General features: G+C 38.7%; 3 protein-coding genes across 3 annotated transcripts; 2 read left to right on the top strand and 1 right to left on the bottom strand.

Annotated features, from left to right (window-relative positions):
- The first annotated feature begins 3 nt into the window (after nt 1-3).
- LOC105447334 lies at nt 4-1,205 on the top strand. The gene is made up of 3 exons (XM_011685235.2): nt 4-175; nt 572-739; nt 999-1,205. Exons 1-3 carry the CDS (start codon nt 5-7, stop codon nt 1,008-1,010), a joined length of 351 nt encoding a protein of 116 aa, XP_011683537.2. The 5' UTR covers nt 4; the 3' UTR covers nt 1,011-1,205.
- A 3,769-nt stretch (nt 1,206-4,974) lies between these two features.
- On the bottom strand, nt 4,975-6,142 carry LOC753522 (PE-PGRS family protein PE_PGRS16-like). The gene is made up of 3 exons (XM_030973136.1): nt 6,076-6,142; nt 5,061-5,863; nt 4,975-4,998 (listed from the first exon to the last, which is right to left on the bottom strand). Exons 1-3 carry the CDS (start codon nt 6,140-6,142, stop codon nt 4,975-4,977), a joined length of 894 nt encoding a protein of 297 aa, XP_030828996.1.
- Nucleotides 6,143-9,429: 3,287 nt separating this feature from the next.
- Nucleotides 9,430-10,778, top strand: LOC105447343 (glycine-rich cell wall structural protein-like). Its single transcript, XM_011685244.2, has 2 exons — nt 9,430-9,496; nt 9,856-10,778. Exons 1-2 carry the CDS (start codon nt 9,430-9,432, stop codon nt 10,776-10,778), a joined length of 990 nt encoding a protein of 329 aa, XP_011683546.2.
- The last annotated feature ends 4,366 nt before the right edge of the window (nt 10,779-15,144 follow it).

Below are 15,144 nucleotides of genomic sequence, written 5' to 3'. Positions count from 1 at the left end.
AATGATGATGATGATGGAGGCGACGGAGGTGACGGAGGTGACGGAGGCGACGGAGGAGGCTGTGGTGCCGATGGCGGTAATGGTGTCTGCGATGTCGGAGGAGGCTGTGGTGCCGATGGTGGGGATGCTGGATGTGATGGACTTAACGAAGCCCCTACTCTTGAAGATAGACCGGGTAAGTTTGTTCTTCACGCATTTAACCCAACAGGGTACTAAAAACACACCTTGTGTTCCGTAGTAACATCAAAAAGTTACAGGCGTCGTCTCATAAAACATTATTCTTATCCAAGTTATTTCACTTTTGATTAATTATCAGGAACAGAAGCTATGCTTATATAATGATAACATGAAAATGTGCAAAATCCAAGAATATCTTTGAAAATCGGTCATAATTCTTAAACATGCCGAAAGGGGATACAACTATTCAAATGAACAAATCAATATCATAGTCGTTCACTATTTCACTAATTTGTTTTCTTTTAACTTTGGTAATGAGCGTAATTGTGGAAATATAATACACAAATTATTATTTAGTGTTTTTTTTATTCGTCTCTTTTCAAATTATTACTAGGCGGTCTTCTTGGTTCGGTTTGTTCTACCTGCCCATCGTTCATCTCTCGAACTCAATCCGTCTGTGGGTCTGATGGCACCAGCTTTAGCAATCTTTGTGAGCTTAGAAGCTCGGCATGCAAGACAAAAGACAACACCCTCAAATATGTCAGCGATGGGAACTGTGCCGGTATGTATTGAAATTAATGATTTGAAATGCATACATACTAATGAGATGTAATTATATTAAATAAACAGAGAGAGCATTTCGTATTTATAATCTGATAATTCGTCACAACATAAGACAATGTTATATTCAAATGAAAAAGATTTGAGAGTGATATCTTTGTATACTTTCCATTTATTCAATCGGCGAATTTTATTTTGAAGTGAATCATTGTTAATTTTTAACCTACTAGTATGTTTCATTCTATCTAATATATATGCAGGAAGCCTTCTAATGCGACCGCAACAAATCTAGACACGAAGAGGCCAGCGGTGGATCGTAGCCTCATCTCAACATCCAACGTTGATGGCAGCAGAGGTGATTCCCAAAATTAGTCCTCCTCGAAAAGACCTCATCGATTTTACACGCAGTACAGAAAACAAAAATAATTATGCTATGACACGGAGTGGTGAATGGAAGCAGTGACCTTTTTGTATGCTGAGAAGTGGAACAATATGTTTCGTTTATATCGTAGTTCTTTTGAAAGTGATATTTATTTCTTGTTGCGAATGAAATTTTTAAAGACATACTTTTTGCACAGTCAAGGATATCTTTCTCTCGAGTTTCCTGATATGTTGTTCACCTTACATTTATAATTTTATTATCATTCATCAATATTTATTAATATGTTTAACAATGGTACTTTATTCAATTATTTATTTATTATTTCATTGATTATTTTTATTTGAAAAATATATTCGTTGGAAAGTGTATACTTTTTAGTACTCGTCTTTTTGTCATACTTTGACGGTGAAAGTTTGTGATTGCAGTCCGAATTATCGATTGAGCTACATTCAAATCTCAAGTGAATGGTTATGATAGTGAGGGAGATAGTGCTCATGGTCGAGAAGAGAGAAAAACAAATGTAAATGACAGACATATCGAGAAAAATGCGAAAGGAAACCTCCATTTGAGAGCGATATGTGAATACTTATAGAGGAATACAAAATAAGAGTAGCATGACAGACACATGTACAGGAAGAAGGGGGACTAATACAGAAAGAAAAACAATGAGAAAGAGAGCGAGAGAGAGAGAGAGAGAGAGTTAGAGAGAGAGAGAGAGAGTTAGAGAGAGAGAGAGAGAGGGAGAGAGAGAGAGTTAGAGAGAGAGAGAGAGAGAGAGAGAGAGAGAGAGAGAGAGAGAGAGAAAGACAGCAATAGAGAGCTGGAAGGTGCTGTATATGATCTACATGCAGTCCAAAATAACTTTGTCACTAGTAGCCAGCGATTGATTTCAAAACTCACGTACAGCTCAAAATTTACTTGTGAATGCTAACTATATAATTTATATTTTAACTTTTTTCATAGTTTTTTTGGTCAATTAGAAGAAGAAAAAAAAGAAGAAGATTTAATAACTATTCAGTCATTAATTTGTCCAGTCTGATATTACAGCCAGATGTCGACAAGAGACCGGAAGTCTCCGCTGCGTGTACAATGTGATGAATGACATTTGCTCGATGAACAAGTATGATGGGTTGATGATTATAATCATAATCCCTCACCCCGACGACTTTCATAATCTTGCGGACATGGATTTATTATTAAAGGATAACATCCATAACATGAATCAGCCTAAAGCAAGAATGAGGAAAAACAAAAGTATTCTATAAAAAGAGACATACAATGTATCGGCTAAGATGCAGAGATGTTGAGTGGAAAGTTAGAAATACTGAACATAAATTGATACTTTTTATGAATGATTTTTCAGCGAGAGAGATAGAGAGTGAGAGGGAGAGAGAGAGATAGAGAGGGGGGGGGGTGTGTTATTTTATAATATAATATTAATCATAATCATTGTTATTATTTATCGTGAAGGGACAATACGATTTGGCTGAACACATTGACTCAAGATGTAATTTGATATATTATATTGTTCCTTCTCATGCTTATTTCCTTTCTAACGCGCATTTCTCTTTCCTTATCTTCTTCTCAACCCCACATGCAGCTCATCTTTTAGTATTATTTTCTGTACCCTCGATCTCTCACTTCTTTTTGTCATTGTCTACTCTTTGTATTATGACCGTGTTCTTCTATCTTTGTCGTGTATAGTATTGTCTTGTCCCTTTCTCGTCTCTGTTGGCATTCCCCCTCCCCCTATTTTGTAGTTGTTTTTTTTGTAGTTACAGATTAGTTAATTTAATTATTCATTATTCCTAAGTTTCATTTGAGGTGTTCACACTTGTACAAGCATTGTTTTTTAGTGGACCCTCTGTTTTCAACATGTACTTCTTAAATTTGTTTTAAATGCTTATAATTGATTTGTAATGTTTTATTGGAAACATGAATAAATTTGAAATCTTGAAATCTTGAATGTTTTACTTACAAGGGATATATAAAGGGATACTATAAGAGAGGGATAGACAATGAGGCGGTAGTGGTGGTTGTGGGGGGGGGGGAGGGGGAGGGGGGAGGTATATTGATCAACATTTTACTTTTCTCGTTTTTATTTCGCTCCATTTCTCTAATTCTTCTCAAGCAGTCTCCGTATTTCGCTCATTTCTTTGCTTTCTCACTCTTTTATTATCTCTTTCACTTTACTTATACACAAGTCGACTACTAAACTTCATAACACTGTACATATGAGAAATTGGACCAATAGCAGTTTTGAATTTGGGTATTCACCAACTAAAGTTGGAAACAGCACACCAAATCGTGTCTGTCAACTAAAAAATACTTTACGTGGTATTAAGTATGTTCAGAAATATCACGATTCAAGGAAACAGACAAACACAACTGTATTTCAAATAAAAGACTTTTTTATTGTCATTTTCAACGTAGTTGGCAAACGAATATAAACAGATTGAAATGATAAAGTACATTTAACACATTACGAGCAATTCAGAAGGTTATGTTATTCCTTAACAGGATGACATTTAGCATGTTTAAAACGGATGGATACAAAGAAAATAGAAAACAAACAACAAACAACAAGCAAGCAAAAAGCAAAAAGCAAAAAAAAAAAACGACTTATAAATAAATTCGAAATGAGCATAATTTTTAAAAGAAGAATATTTAAGTAGGAAACAAATATTCGTCTTTTTTCATTTGGAAATACAGTAGAAAAATATTGCGTATTAATTCATAATTAAACAATTTTAAATTAAAGAAAAATATTACTTTTGTACACTCAATCGTGGTCAGGTAAGAACTAATTATGAATATATGATTTTAATAAGTAATTGGATTTAGTCATATATATATATATATATTATTAGAATCACTAGAATCATGAAAAGGCGCATCACAAATTCACACACAATTAATCTATAAATAGAAAGAACGAATTTTAAATAAATATTATGATTAAAAGAAACACAAATATTGATATCGATTCATTAATCCTTCACATCACAGTGCAATTTATCAGCCAGCACGATAATCTGACGTCATATATGCCTACACTTCGTCATGTTCATCGAGAAGGATAATTCTGTTGAGGAAGAAAAGAAAGAAAGGAAATAGCGGTTTTTAATAGCAGGGTTTGCTGCAGTTCACAGGACAGTCATACATGTAATTGATACATAGGGGGTGTAATAAGTACGATATTATGGATTAAATTTGCAATTCACTCATTCTCTGTCTAAAAACATATTCAAAGATGATTGATGTATAATGTGTCGTTAATTAATTGCTTTGATTAAAGACATAATCGTCCTTATTCTATTAAATACACGAGTTAACTAACGTCGGTCCATACATGTAGGTAATTAATCAAGGGAAGACTAAAGGTTTTCTTAGAATTATTCATTGACATGTAAATATGTCGTTCTTCTGACTATTTCCTCATCTAGTTTGTAGTTACCTATGAATGTTCTTTTGTCTACATTCATACAAAACATGCACTAATCTCGAAGATTACAAAATTCATGTTAACACGTGGGTGAAACTTTGATATGAACATAATGAAAACGTACCATATAAAGCCACATCATTGGCAGCATACATCTTTGGAACCAAGGCATGCGGGATCACCAGCCTTGAGGCCACCACAGTCACCACCATCACCTTCATCGCCTCCATCAGTACCACTGTCACCACCTTCGCCTTCACCATCACCACCATCACCACCATCAGCTCCACCATCATCTCCATCACCACCCGCATCGCCACCATCACCACCGGCATCGCCATCCCCACTGGCACCACCAGTATCACCAGCGGCACCACCATCACCGCCATCAGCACCACCATCACCAACATCACCACCGGCATCGCCATCCCCACTGGCACCACCAGCATCACCAGCGGCACCACCATCACCGCCATCAGCACCACCATCACCAACATCATCGCCGGCATCGCCATCCCCACTGGCACCACCTTCAGCAGCACCAGCAGCACCAGCAGCACCAGCACCAGCAGCAGCACCAGCATCGCCATCCCCACTGACACCTCCTTCAGCAGCACCAGCACCACCAGCACCACCAGCACCAGCACCAGCACTGGCACCACCTTCAGCAGCAGCAGCAGCACCACCACCACCACCAGCACCAGCATCATCACCCCCATCTCCCCCGGCACCATCGTCACCGCCATCACCGCCATCACCGCCATCTTCACCATCAGTGTCCTCGTCTCCACTGTCTGGTGCAGGTGCAGCCATTGGTACATGTACATAGACCGGCTTCTCGATAACTTCATAGTGGACTTCTGGTGCATGTGGCATAGGGACATGAACAGGATAAGGCTCTGGGGCTGCAACTGGGGCTTGAACTGGGACAATTTCTGGAGCGTGAAAAGCTTGAAAGCCGCCACCACCACCGCCACCACAGGCTCCACCGCAGTCTTCCTCGCTACTGCTATCATAACCAGAGCTAGAACCTGAGCTATCTCCATCCCCACAACCATCCCCACCGTCACCGCCGCAGCCACCGTCACCACCGTCACCACCATCTCCACCATCACCACCATCACACCCTCCGTCACCTCCACAATCTCCGCCATCTCCGCCACCTCCGCTTCCACCACCATTTCCACCATCGCCTCCATCACCACCATCACCGCCATCACATCCTCCCCAACCACACCCTCCGCATCCTCCGCCTCCACAGTCGCCGCCTTCTCCGCTGCTACGTCGAATACGTTCCTCTGTAAGAAAACAAAATGTAGTTTAAATTAAACGTGACGTTAACCTTATTCGTGTACAGAAGAATGTACATGCAGTTGAAATGTATACAACCCAGTTTTAAAATTTCATGCACAAAGTGTAACAAAAACAATTAATATTCATTCAGAACCATGATAATAATAACAAACTAAAGGGATGAAAACTAAAAAACGGTAAGCATGATATCACTTACTTGGAGCTGCAAGTACAAGTGTTGTGAGCAAAAGTAACACAGCCAGAGTCAGCCAAGATCGAGTCATTTTGTCTCACTAGATGATAGAATCTATGTAGAGAAAGTATTCTGATTTTCTACTAACTAAATGAGTTTCCTAGCACTGATAGACGTTTTAGGGGTGCTTCTGCTTTCTCTTTGGTGTATGGCTCTTTTCAGATGTAGTTCAGTGTTCAGCTGGTGAAAGGAGACTGATGTCCAACCATGTTTCAGACCTATATTTATATGGTTTACAGTCGACTGGTCGTTTTAATACAACTAATTAGACTAGATCAAGCAATGAAAAGACAGATTTAGGAAACGATCGACTAGCAAGCACCTACGAGATGGAAAATCTAAAACTCAAATCCTAAGAATACATTATAATCCAGGAAATTTACGTGTTCTCTTCAAATACATCTTAATCTATATAAACAAAATAAAACAAAACGAGCAAGAGAAGCCCAGACTAGACGGATCATGTCCAGGCATTAATATATTTATGCCATGTTGGATTAGGGTTAAAGAATAGGATTTATTTAATTAGCTATATCACAACATCCCATTTATAGCGAGGAACTTAACGAATTAAAGGATATAAGCTCGATCAGCGTAACATAATCTGCTTTTCGCTTTCCCGGTCATTAAGGGATAGTCCATATTTTGTTGAGAGCAAGAAGGGCGTTAACTCTGTATCGTACAGAACGAATTAACTCCCTTCTAGCTCTTAATAGACATAACACATAGTAATGTTGGGGATATATACTTTTAACATTTTGATAGACAAATCTTTGTACTTAGGAAGTATAATCAGGTATTTACAAGCCTATACAAATTGTCATTCTTTCGCTTGGCTGCTTTCTTTTCAATTACGCCTGGTTCCTTACGATTGAATGTACTGATACAATTATGGCATCAATACATATGAAGAAAGCATACAAACCAAGAATTCATTCCTGCATGCTCATGCACTTTATCCTCTTTAAAAATGTTATTTTCATTTCAGGAGGTGTTTATTAGGTGGTGTTTATGATTTGTCAACGTCTTTCATTCAAAAATTGCGCAACTGTTTATAATCTAGAAGAGATGACTGAACGACATTTTAGTGTGTCAATAAATTCGTTATATAAATGTTCCCGAGCTATAAAATAATTCTTTTGTAAATAATATTATTTTGAATTATGAAGATATAAGAAGGAGCTATTGCAGAAAACAGACGAAATTAATCTGAAACCTGTCAATGATATAAATACAAAGATTTATACCTCTTGTGTTCTCAGTTGAATGTCCCCTGTTGACGATATAACGGCCAATAAAAAGAAATCAAGGATAAGTATGTCTATTAAACTTCTCGGATTAGTGCTTTGGCGGGTAGTACATCAATATAAAACGAAACAAATTACTTTATGAATAATACCGTGAGTATTGCACGTAAATGTATTTATACATGTTTAGGTCACCTATATTCTTTCCTGCTTAGATTATATATCTTCCCATATATATATTAAACAAAATGATAGTTGCTTCTTGGCTCTTCTATATTAAACTGATGAACTTATTTACTTGTTTGTAACGACATATCCATGTATATAGCGAAGCTAAAATGCCTTGTCGAATATTCTATATATGTATCTATTTATTTATTTATTTATTCATATTTATACAGGTACACAAGATCAAAAATAAATCTAGCAATCTATTGAAGATAACAATGATAAAGATATGAACATTCAGCGTGACTTTGCATTATGGCAACTGACGGTCAATGGTTACAGGATCTTGGCAGTTTCTGTATCTAAATGACTACAGTTCTTGAGACAAACAGTCAACAAAACATTACCGTGTCAGTCTCACGAGCCTCCTGTCAAATTTTATATTTGAATACGTTGAACCAACGGCCTACACAATCGAAAACATGCGAATGTTCACGAGACCGAGATCGTGGGTCGTCGGCCTCTTACACTGTCGGTCTCGTTAGCTGTATGTCTACATGTATGTCTCCGTCTTGAATCACCAGCTTCAAGAATTAAAAGCCTTCGACTAGATCAGCACTCGACAATGAGAGAGGCAAGATCAAACATATGACTAAATGAAAAGCTCGACCCCTGCATATAATATACATTTCGCGAATATATGTTTCTATTCTATAAAACTGTAATAAAAATCGATTTCTCCGAAGAAGCATTTTCAACACTCTACCGGAGATTGAATACAAATAAATGCGGCTAAAACTACACATACTGATATATGAAAGTATTATGTATCATGTTACATTTAATGTGTTTATGTGTACAGGGCCCTAAAGAATAAAAGTGTCAAAATCACTGAGTAGGCCACTCTGGATGAAAAAAAATAAAATAATAATAAACATATAATTAAATAAATTAACAAATTAAAGAAATACAAATAAATAAACGAATAAATAAATAAGCAAAACAAATGAAACCATAGAAAAAAACAAAAAAATCTGACTAGAAAAAATAAAGACCTTTCAAAATCGTTTTCAGAGAGCATATAAAAAATTCTAATGAAATGTTCAGATAAATCAAAAGGAATGTGCTCCTCCCATAGTTTTGAATAAGTTTACACTGGACATGATCTTAAATCAGTATGATCATTTCTTACGAGAATCCACAGAAGCGGAAAGAGGATTAAGAACGATTAATATGCGACTGGGGTACGCCCTTTTCAATAAACTTTATACGAATCGTCTTGAGCTGAAATATTGATAAGATTTATCGTCAGTCTGAACTGGAACAAAAATTAAGTTTATCAATGTGGTTCACGGTCAAAACGTACTGCTTTTTTGCTGTTGTCGTCTCATAAATAATCATATATTCTATGAAGAAGTGTAAAACCCTTTTAAAAATATAGATTACTAAACATATTTTGAAATACGTGATTGAATCCATGTAAGATTGATTAATTAAGAGACAAAAACAAATTAATGATCGCAATTACATTAAAAAAAATAGTTAAAATCAAAAGATAATATTCATAGTTAGCCATACCCAAGTCAATTCAATAAAGTGGTCGAAGTGGTTAGAGTTCGGAAGATTGTTCGGAATTAAAATGAAACCAAAGATGTCAAGAAACATATAAATAGGAGACTCCAAAACTGTTTAAGCATCAGAGCCAGACAGAATAAGACTCACAAGCATAGTCAAGATAGTAGAAGGAATAAAAAAATCAAAGTAAAAGTTCAGAGTAAAAGTACAAAGATAGTGGCAAAATATCACATCGAAAGCATCATCGGACTACAGATGAGGAGTTCTAAAATCTAAAGAAAAGGAAAATTGAAACATTGGAAGAAATTGTTTTATCTTGGCAGTCACAATGGCTAGAGTTTGGCTGGCGATTGTTGCATTTCTTGTGCTGGGAGTACTAACTTTAGCTAGTCCTGGTAAGTAACGCTAGAACGAAGTAATCTGATGACTGAATTAAATAACACAGGACAAATAATATTTGTAATTCAACTATTTTCTAAAGGACGTACATGTAGCTCTTACATGAAACTTTAATTAACAACCGTTTTAATAGTAAGGATGATATAATATTATCAGCCAGCAGAAGAAAAAAAGAATTTAGAAATGGGTCCAAACGTTGTTGGAAAGGAAAACCTAGATTTTTCGTTATTTGCGAAGCACTTTGATTTCTATTTTAGTTAACGTTGTGTCTGAATTCTACAGCTGAGTTTGTAAGTCTTCAAAAGTATTCTTAGCAATTTATCATTCCCTTTGTTTCTTTCTTTATTTCTTTCAGTGGTGCGTAATCGCAGGAGCAGCAGCAGCGAAGAATCGGACGGATGCCATGGCGTTGAATGCGGAGGGTGCGAAGGAGGAGGATGTGAAGGAGGTGATGGAGAAGGTGCTGGAGCTGGAGGAAAAGTTGGAGGAGCCAGAGGCGGACATACGGATGATGGATACTGTGGAGAGAATGGAGGATGTGGTGATGGTGACTATGGTAACGGTAGAGTAGAAGCTGGAGGAAAGCTAGGATGTGACCGCGGTGGCTGTGATCATGGAGGAGATGGCGATGGTGAAGGAGGCTGTGATAGCATCAATGGAAATGGTGGTAATGGATGCTATGGTAACGCTGATGGTGCTGGTATTGGTGGCTGTAGTGGTATAGGAGCAGGATGCGAAGGTGAGGACAGCTCCGGCTCTGACTCTGGGTCCAGCTCTGCCAGTCAAGTTGGTACTAAAGGTCCCCACATGCATGACATGGGTGGAGCTTATAATGTTGGTGGAGCTTTTCCAAGCGACCATGAAACCATCTACGTTCCTCACGCGTTTCCGGTCCCTGTACCTGCACCAAAGCCATACCCTGTCCCCGTTCCCGTTCCGGTCCCACAAGCCCCCAAGGTGCAGTATAAAGTGATTGAAAAGCCTATCTACATACCGGTGTCCGTACCACGTGGTCGCGATGAAGACGATGGTGATGACGACGGTGGTGATGACGGTAAAGCGGAAGAAGGTGGTGATGGTTTCGACAACGATAATGGTGGTGACGGTGGTGAGGGTGGTGACGACGGTGATGGTGAAAATGACGGTCAAGGCAGTCAGAGGAATGGTGGTGGTGACGGCGGTAACGGGAAAGAAGACGTTGATGGTGGTCAAACTGGTGACGGTGGTGACGGAGGTGATGGCGATGGTGATGGTGGCAGAGACAATGAAGGCGCTTAGGGTCGGGATGGCGGTGATACTGATAACATAGACACCGATGATACAGGTAACGATGTCGACAATAGTGGTAATGCAGACAAAGATGTCGGAGATGATAAAGATAACGATATTGAGGATATCATTAGTAGATTCTGAATACTTATTAAATTAATTTATTGACATAAGATATCTACTAAGCTTCTGTATTATGTTCTTCGGCGAGCATTGTGCCTGTTATTGTTTAAAAGATGATTTCATGTTAATTTATTCTCTTCCGCATTTTGCTCAAAATTATGTTTCCGATAGCAATAAAAAGCACATTTATTCTAAATATCAAACGTAATTGAGTTATTTTACGTTCTTTGAGGCAAATAGGAATGTTAAAAATGAGAGAGAGAGAGAGAGAGAGACATATATATATATATATATATATATATATATATACTATAGAGAGATACAGAGACAGAGGAGAATAACAAGATAGAGAGAGAGAGGGGGAGAGGAGATTAGAAAGAGTGTGTGTGAGAGAGAGACAGACAGACAGACAGACAGAGAGAGAGAGAGAGAGAGAGAAGAGTAGAACGAGAGAGGAGAAGAGAGGGAAAGTAACAAATACATATAGAGACAGCGAATGATTGTGAGGAGAGGAAGTGTGAGGAGAGAAAGAGAGGGAGAGAGAGAGAGAGAGAGAGGGGGGGGGGGGGGAGAAAGAGAATGTGGAGGAGAACGAGAAGGCCAGAGCATGGTCAAGGCATGGAACACCTAGCTGAACATATGGATTTAAACAAATTAATTCATGTAAGACTTCCTATTTCAGGAGACATGCATCCAAATACAGGTACATATTATGTAGATTATAGTTATTAATTGGCATGGATCAAGTTGATTAAACACAGCCGCAAATTATATCCACATACAACCCATCACTCCTACCCTTCACGAAAAGGCGCAATTTAAAATCTATCAACAATCAAGGGGGAAATATTTGTGTCTGGTACAGTACACTGTACATCCATATGAAAATCGTTGGAAAAGAAAAAAGCGTCCCACGCGCATCCCAATATTGAACCATGACCTGATCACGTTCAAAACAGCCCCCCCCCCGGACAATACCTGACAACACGATGGTCACACGACTGTTGCACGACTGACTTGCAACACACCCACGACATAACAACGACATGTTCTTTTTTTTTATGCGTCCCCGTCGCCAAACCATCTTTGATGTGTCGTAGCCCTCCCTTGTGACCACTCGAAATAGATTTCGGGCATGTTGCAAGATCTGGCCACGACAAATATTTTACGGGTCTACCACCAACAAATATCACGGGGTTGGATAGCTCTCGTTTTGTGAGTTGAAACAGAAATATTCCTAAGTTGAATGAATAGAGTTCGTGTATCTTCAGGAGTTCACATGGGTGAAGGAGTGGGGATGTATGTGCTCGATAGCTTGTTTTGTTAATTATTCTGATTTGTTTTGACTCAGAAAAAGTTGATTGATGAGAAATTTTGAACTGTTCCCCCACGCAAGAATTGATCTGATTTGACATGATTCATTTATTTATTCACGGTAAAAGCCCAGTTCAGCTTTTTAGCTGTTTTACAATGGGGCCGTGCATATACAATTAAAATACAAAGTAAACATAAGAAACCACATATCATATAAAAAATAACAAAATAGTAGAATTACCGATGACACATCGAGTAGAGATAAATTATATGAGTTCGTATGCATGTGTATACGAAAATATAAAATTCCGTAGTTCAAATAAGGTAAGGCCCTGAAGGGACATCGCGAATAGACTAAATCGTGAAAAATATGCGATAAAATTCACGATATCGTCAATTTTATCGCATATTTTTCACGAAGAAATTCACGAAATTGACGATATCGTGAACTTTATCGTGAACTTTTCACGATGAAATTGACGATATCGTGAATTTTATCGTGAAAAGTTCACGATATAAAGTTCACGATATCGTCAATTTTATCGTGTACTCTATCGTGTACTCTATCGTGTACTCTCCTGACGGGCGCTTCGTAAACAAAACCAGCCCTAGCTGGGGGAGACAGAGAGAAGGAAAAAAGGGAAAGCGAAAGAGAAGATAAAAGGAAAGAAAGAATAATAAGAAGAAAAGAGGGAAACGGGGGGGGGGGGCGAAGGGCTCTTGCCTCCTCCTCACTCCCCCCCCCCCCGCCAAAAAATAAATAAGGAGAGAGAGAAGGGAAAGGGAAAGGGAAAGAAAATATAAAAGGAAAGAAAGAAGAGGAAGAAGGAAAGAGGGAAACGGGGGAAGGGCGAAAGGCTCTTACCTCCCTCCCCCCCCCCCGCCAAAAAAATAAATAAGAGAGAGAGAGAGAGAGAGAGAGAGAGAAGGGAAAGGGAAAGAAAGAAGAGGAATAAGAGGGAAACAGGGGAAGGGCGAAGGGCTCTTGCCTCTCCCCCCCCCACCAAAAATAAATAAGAGAGAGAAGGGAAAGGGAAAGAAAATATAAAAGGAAAGAAAGAAGAGTAAGAAGGAAAGAGGGAAACGGGGGAAGGGCGAAGGGCTCTTGCCTCCTCCCTCCCCACCCCCCGCCAAAAAAATAAATAAGAGATAGAGAGAGAAGGGAAAGGGAAAGGGAAAGAGAAGATAAAAGGAAATAAAGAAGAGGAAGAAGAAGAAGAAAAGAGGGAAACGGGGGCGCAGGGCTCTTGCATCCCCCCGCCCAAAAAATAAATAAGAGAGAGAGAGAGAGAGAAGGGAAAGGGAAAGAGAATAAAAAAGGAAAGGAAGAAGAATAAGAAGAAAAAAGGGGCTTTTGCCTCCTCCCCCCCCTCCCGCGCCAACAAATAAATAGGAGAGAGAGAGAGAGAGATAGAGAGAAGGGAAAGGGAAAGGGAAAGAAAATATAAAAGGAAAGAAAGAAGAAGAAGACGGAAAGAGGGAAACGGGGGAAGGGCGAAAGGCTCTTACCTCCCCCTCCCCCCTCCCGCCATAAAGGGAAAGAGAAGGGAGAGGGAAAGAAAATATAAAAGGAAAGAAAGAAGAGGAAAAAGAATAAGAAAAGAGGGAAACAGGGGCGAAGGGCTCTTGCCTCCTTTCTTTTCTTTCTTTTCCTTTCTTTCCTATTCTCCCTCTTTTTCGTTTTTCTCTTTCTTTCTTCTCTTTCCCTTTCCTTCTCTCTCTCTCTCTTATTTATTTTTTGGCGGGGGGCGGGGGGACGAGGCAAAATCCCTTTGCCCCCGTTTCCCTCTTTTCTTCTTCTTCTTCCTCTTCTTTCTTTCCTTTTATCTTCTCTTTCCCTTTCCCTTTCCCTTCTCTCTCTCTCTCTGATTTATTTTTTGGCGGGGGGGGGGGGCGGGGGCAAGAGTCCTTCGCCCTTCCCCCGTTTTCCTCTTTTCTTCTTCTTCCTCTTCTTTCTTTCCTTTTATCTTCTCTTTCCCTTTCCCTTTCCCTTCTCTCTCTCTCTCTGATTTATTTTTTGGCGGGGAGGGGAGGGGGGGGGGAGTGAGGAGGAGGCAAGAGCCCTTCCCCCCCCCCCCCCCTCTTTTCTTCTTATTATTCTTTCTTTCCTTTTATCTTCTCTTTCCCTTTCCCTTTTTTCCTTCTCTCTGTCTCCCCCAGCTAGGGCTGGTTTTGTTTACGAAGCGCCCGTCAGGAGAGTACACGATAGAGTACACGATAGAGTACACGATAAAATTGACGATATCGTGAACTTTATATCGTGAACTTTTCACGATAAAATTCACGATATCGTCAATTTCATCGTGAAAAGTTCACGATAAAGTTCACGATATCGTCAATTTCGTGAATTTCTTCGTGAAAAATATGCGATAAAATTGACGATATCGTGAATTTTATCGCATATTTTTCACGATTTAGTCTATTCGCGATGTCCCTTCAGGGCCACCATAGATTAGTGTACAAGGTAAGCAAGACATGGGTAGGAAATGTGATTTAAAGTTTGCCGATGACACTTGCATTTCTCGATATAAGTTTGATGATTTATGTGTGTTTTCCATATCAGTTTGTTGTCGATATATATCCCTAGAAAGTTAGTTGTTTCGACTTGAGCGAGAACTGAGTTGTTTAGTAATATTGGTCCCAGTAAATGTTCAATTGTAATACTGAATGAAATGAAGTTTGTCTTGTTTATACTAACTGACAACTTGTTGAATGGTTCCAGTTTATAATGTTTAGTTCGTGGTTTATTGTATTCAGAAGGATGTGTGGACTTTTATTTGCAATCATTATTTCTTCATCGCATTTGAAATAAGTGTCTTTTGTACACTTATGAAAAATAAATATTAAACACGCATACTGTACAAGCTTATTTTGTGGATTATTAAACATGTTTCACTTCATATATATTATTGCTGTTGATATGGCTTCTGAGATTGTC

The sequence above is a fragment of the Strongylocentrotus purpuratus genome, unplaced genomic scaffold, assembly GCF_000002235.5.
Source record: "Strongylocentrotus purpuratus isolate Spur 01 unplaced genomic scaffold, Spur_5.0 spur5_scaffold_6, whole genome shotgun sequence".
Taxonomy (NCBI): Eukaryota; Metazoa; Echinodermata; class Echinoidea; order Camarodonta; family Strongylocentrotidae; genus Strongylocentrotus; species Strongylocentrotus purpuratus.
Note: the sequence above shows the minus strand (reverse complement) of the source record. Positions and strands in the feature narration are given on the sequence as shown.

Bases quoted from the DNA above. Each gene is read 5' to 3' on its own strand.
- LOC105447334 (XM_011685235.2), top strand. From the start codon at position 5: ATGATGATGATGGAGGCGACGGAGGTGACGGAGGTGACGGAGGCGACG. The intron at 176-571 runs GTAAGTTTGTTC...AATTATTACTAG, and splicing joins TACTCTTGAAGATAGACCGG to GCGGTCTTCTTGGTTCGGTT.
- LOC753522 (XM_030973136.1), bottom strand. From the start codon at position 6,142: ATGACTCGATCTTGGCTGACTCTGGCTGTGTTACTTTTGCTCACAACA. The intron at 5,864-6,075 runs GTAAGTGATATC...GTTTTCTTACAG, and splicing joins ACTTGTACTTGCAGCTCCAA to AGGAACGTATTCGACGTAGC. The intron at 4,999-5,060 runs GTTGGTGATGGT...TGGTGGTGCCAG, and splicing joins ATGGCGATGCCGGCGATGAT to TGGGGATGGCGATGCCGGTG.
- LOC105447343 (XM_011685244.2), top strand. From the start codon at position 9,430: ATGGCTAGAGTTTGGCTGGCGATTGTTGCATTTCTTGTGCTGGGAGTA. The intron at 9,497-9,855 runs GTAAGTAACGCT...TATTTCTTTCAG, and splicing joins ACTAACTTTAGCTAGTCCTG to TGGTGCGTAATCGCAGGAGC.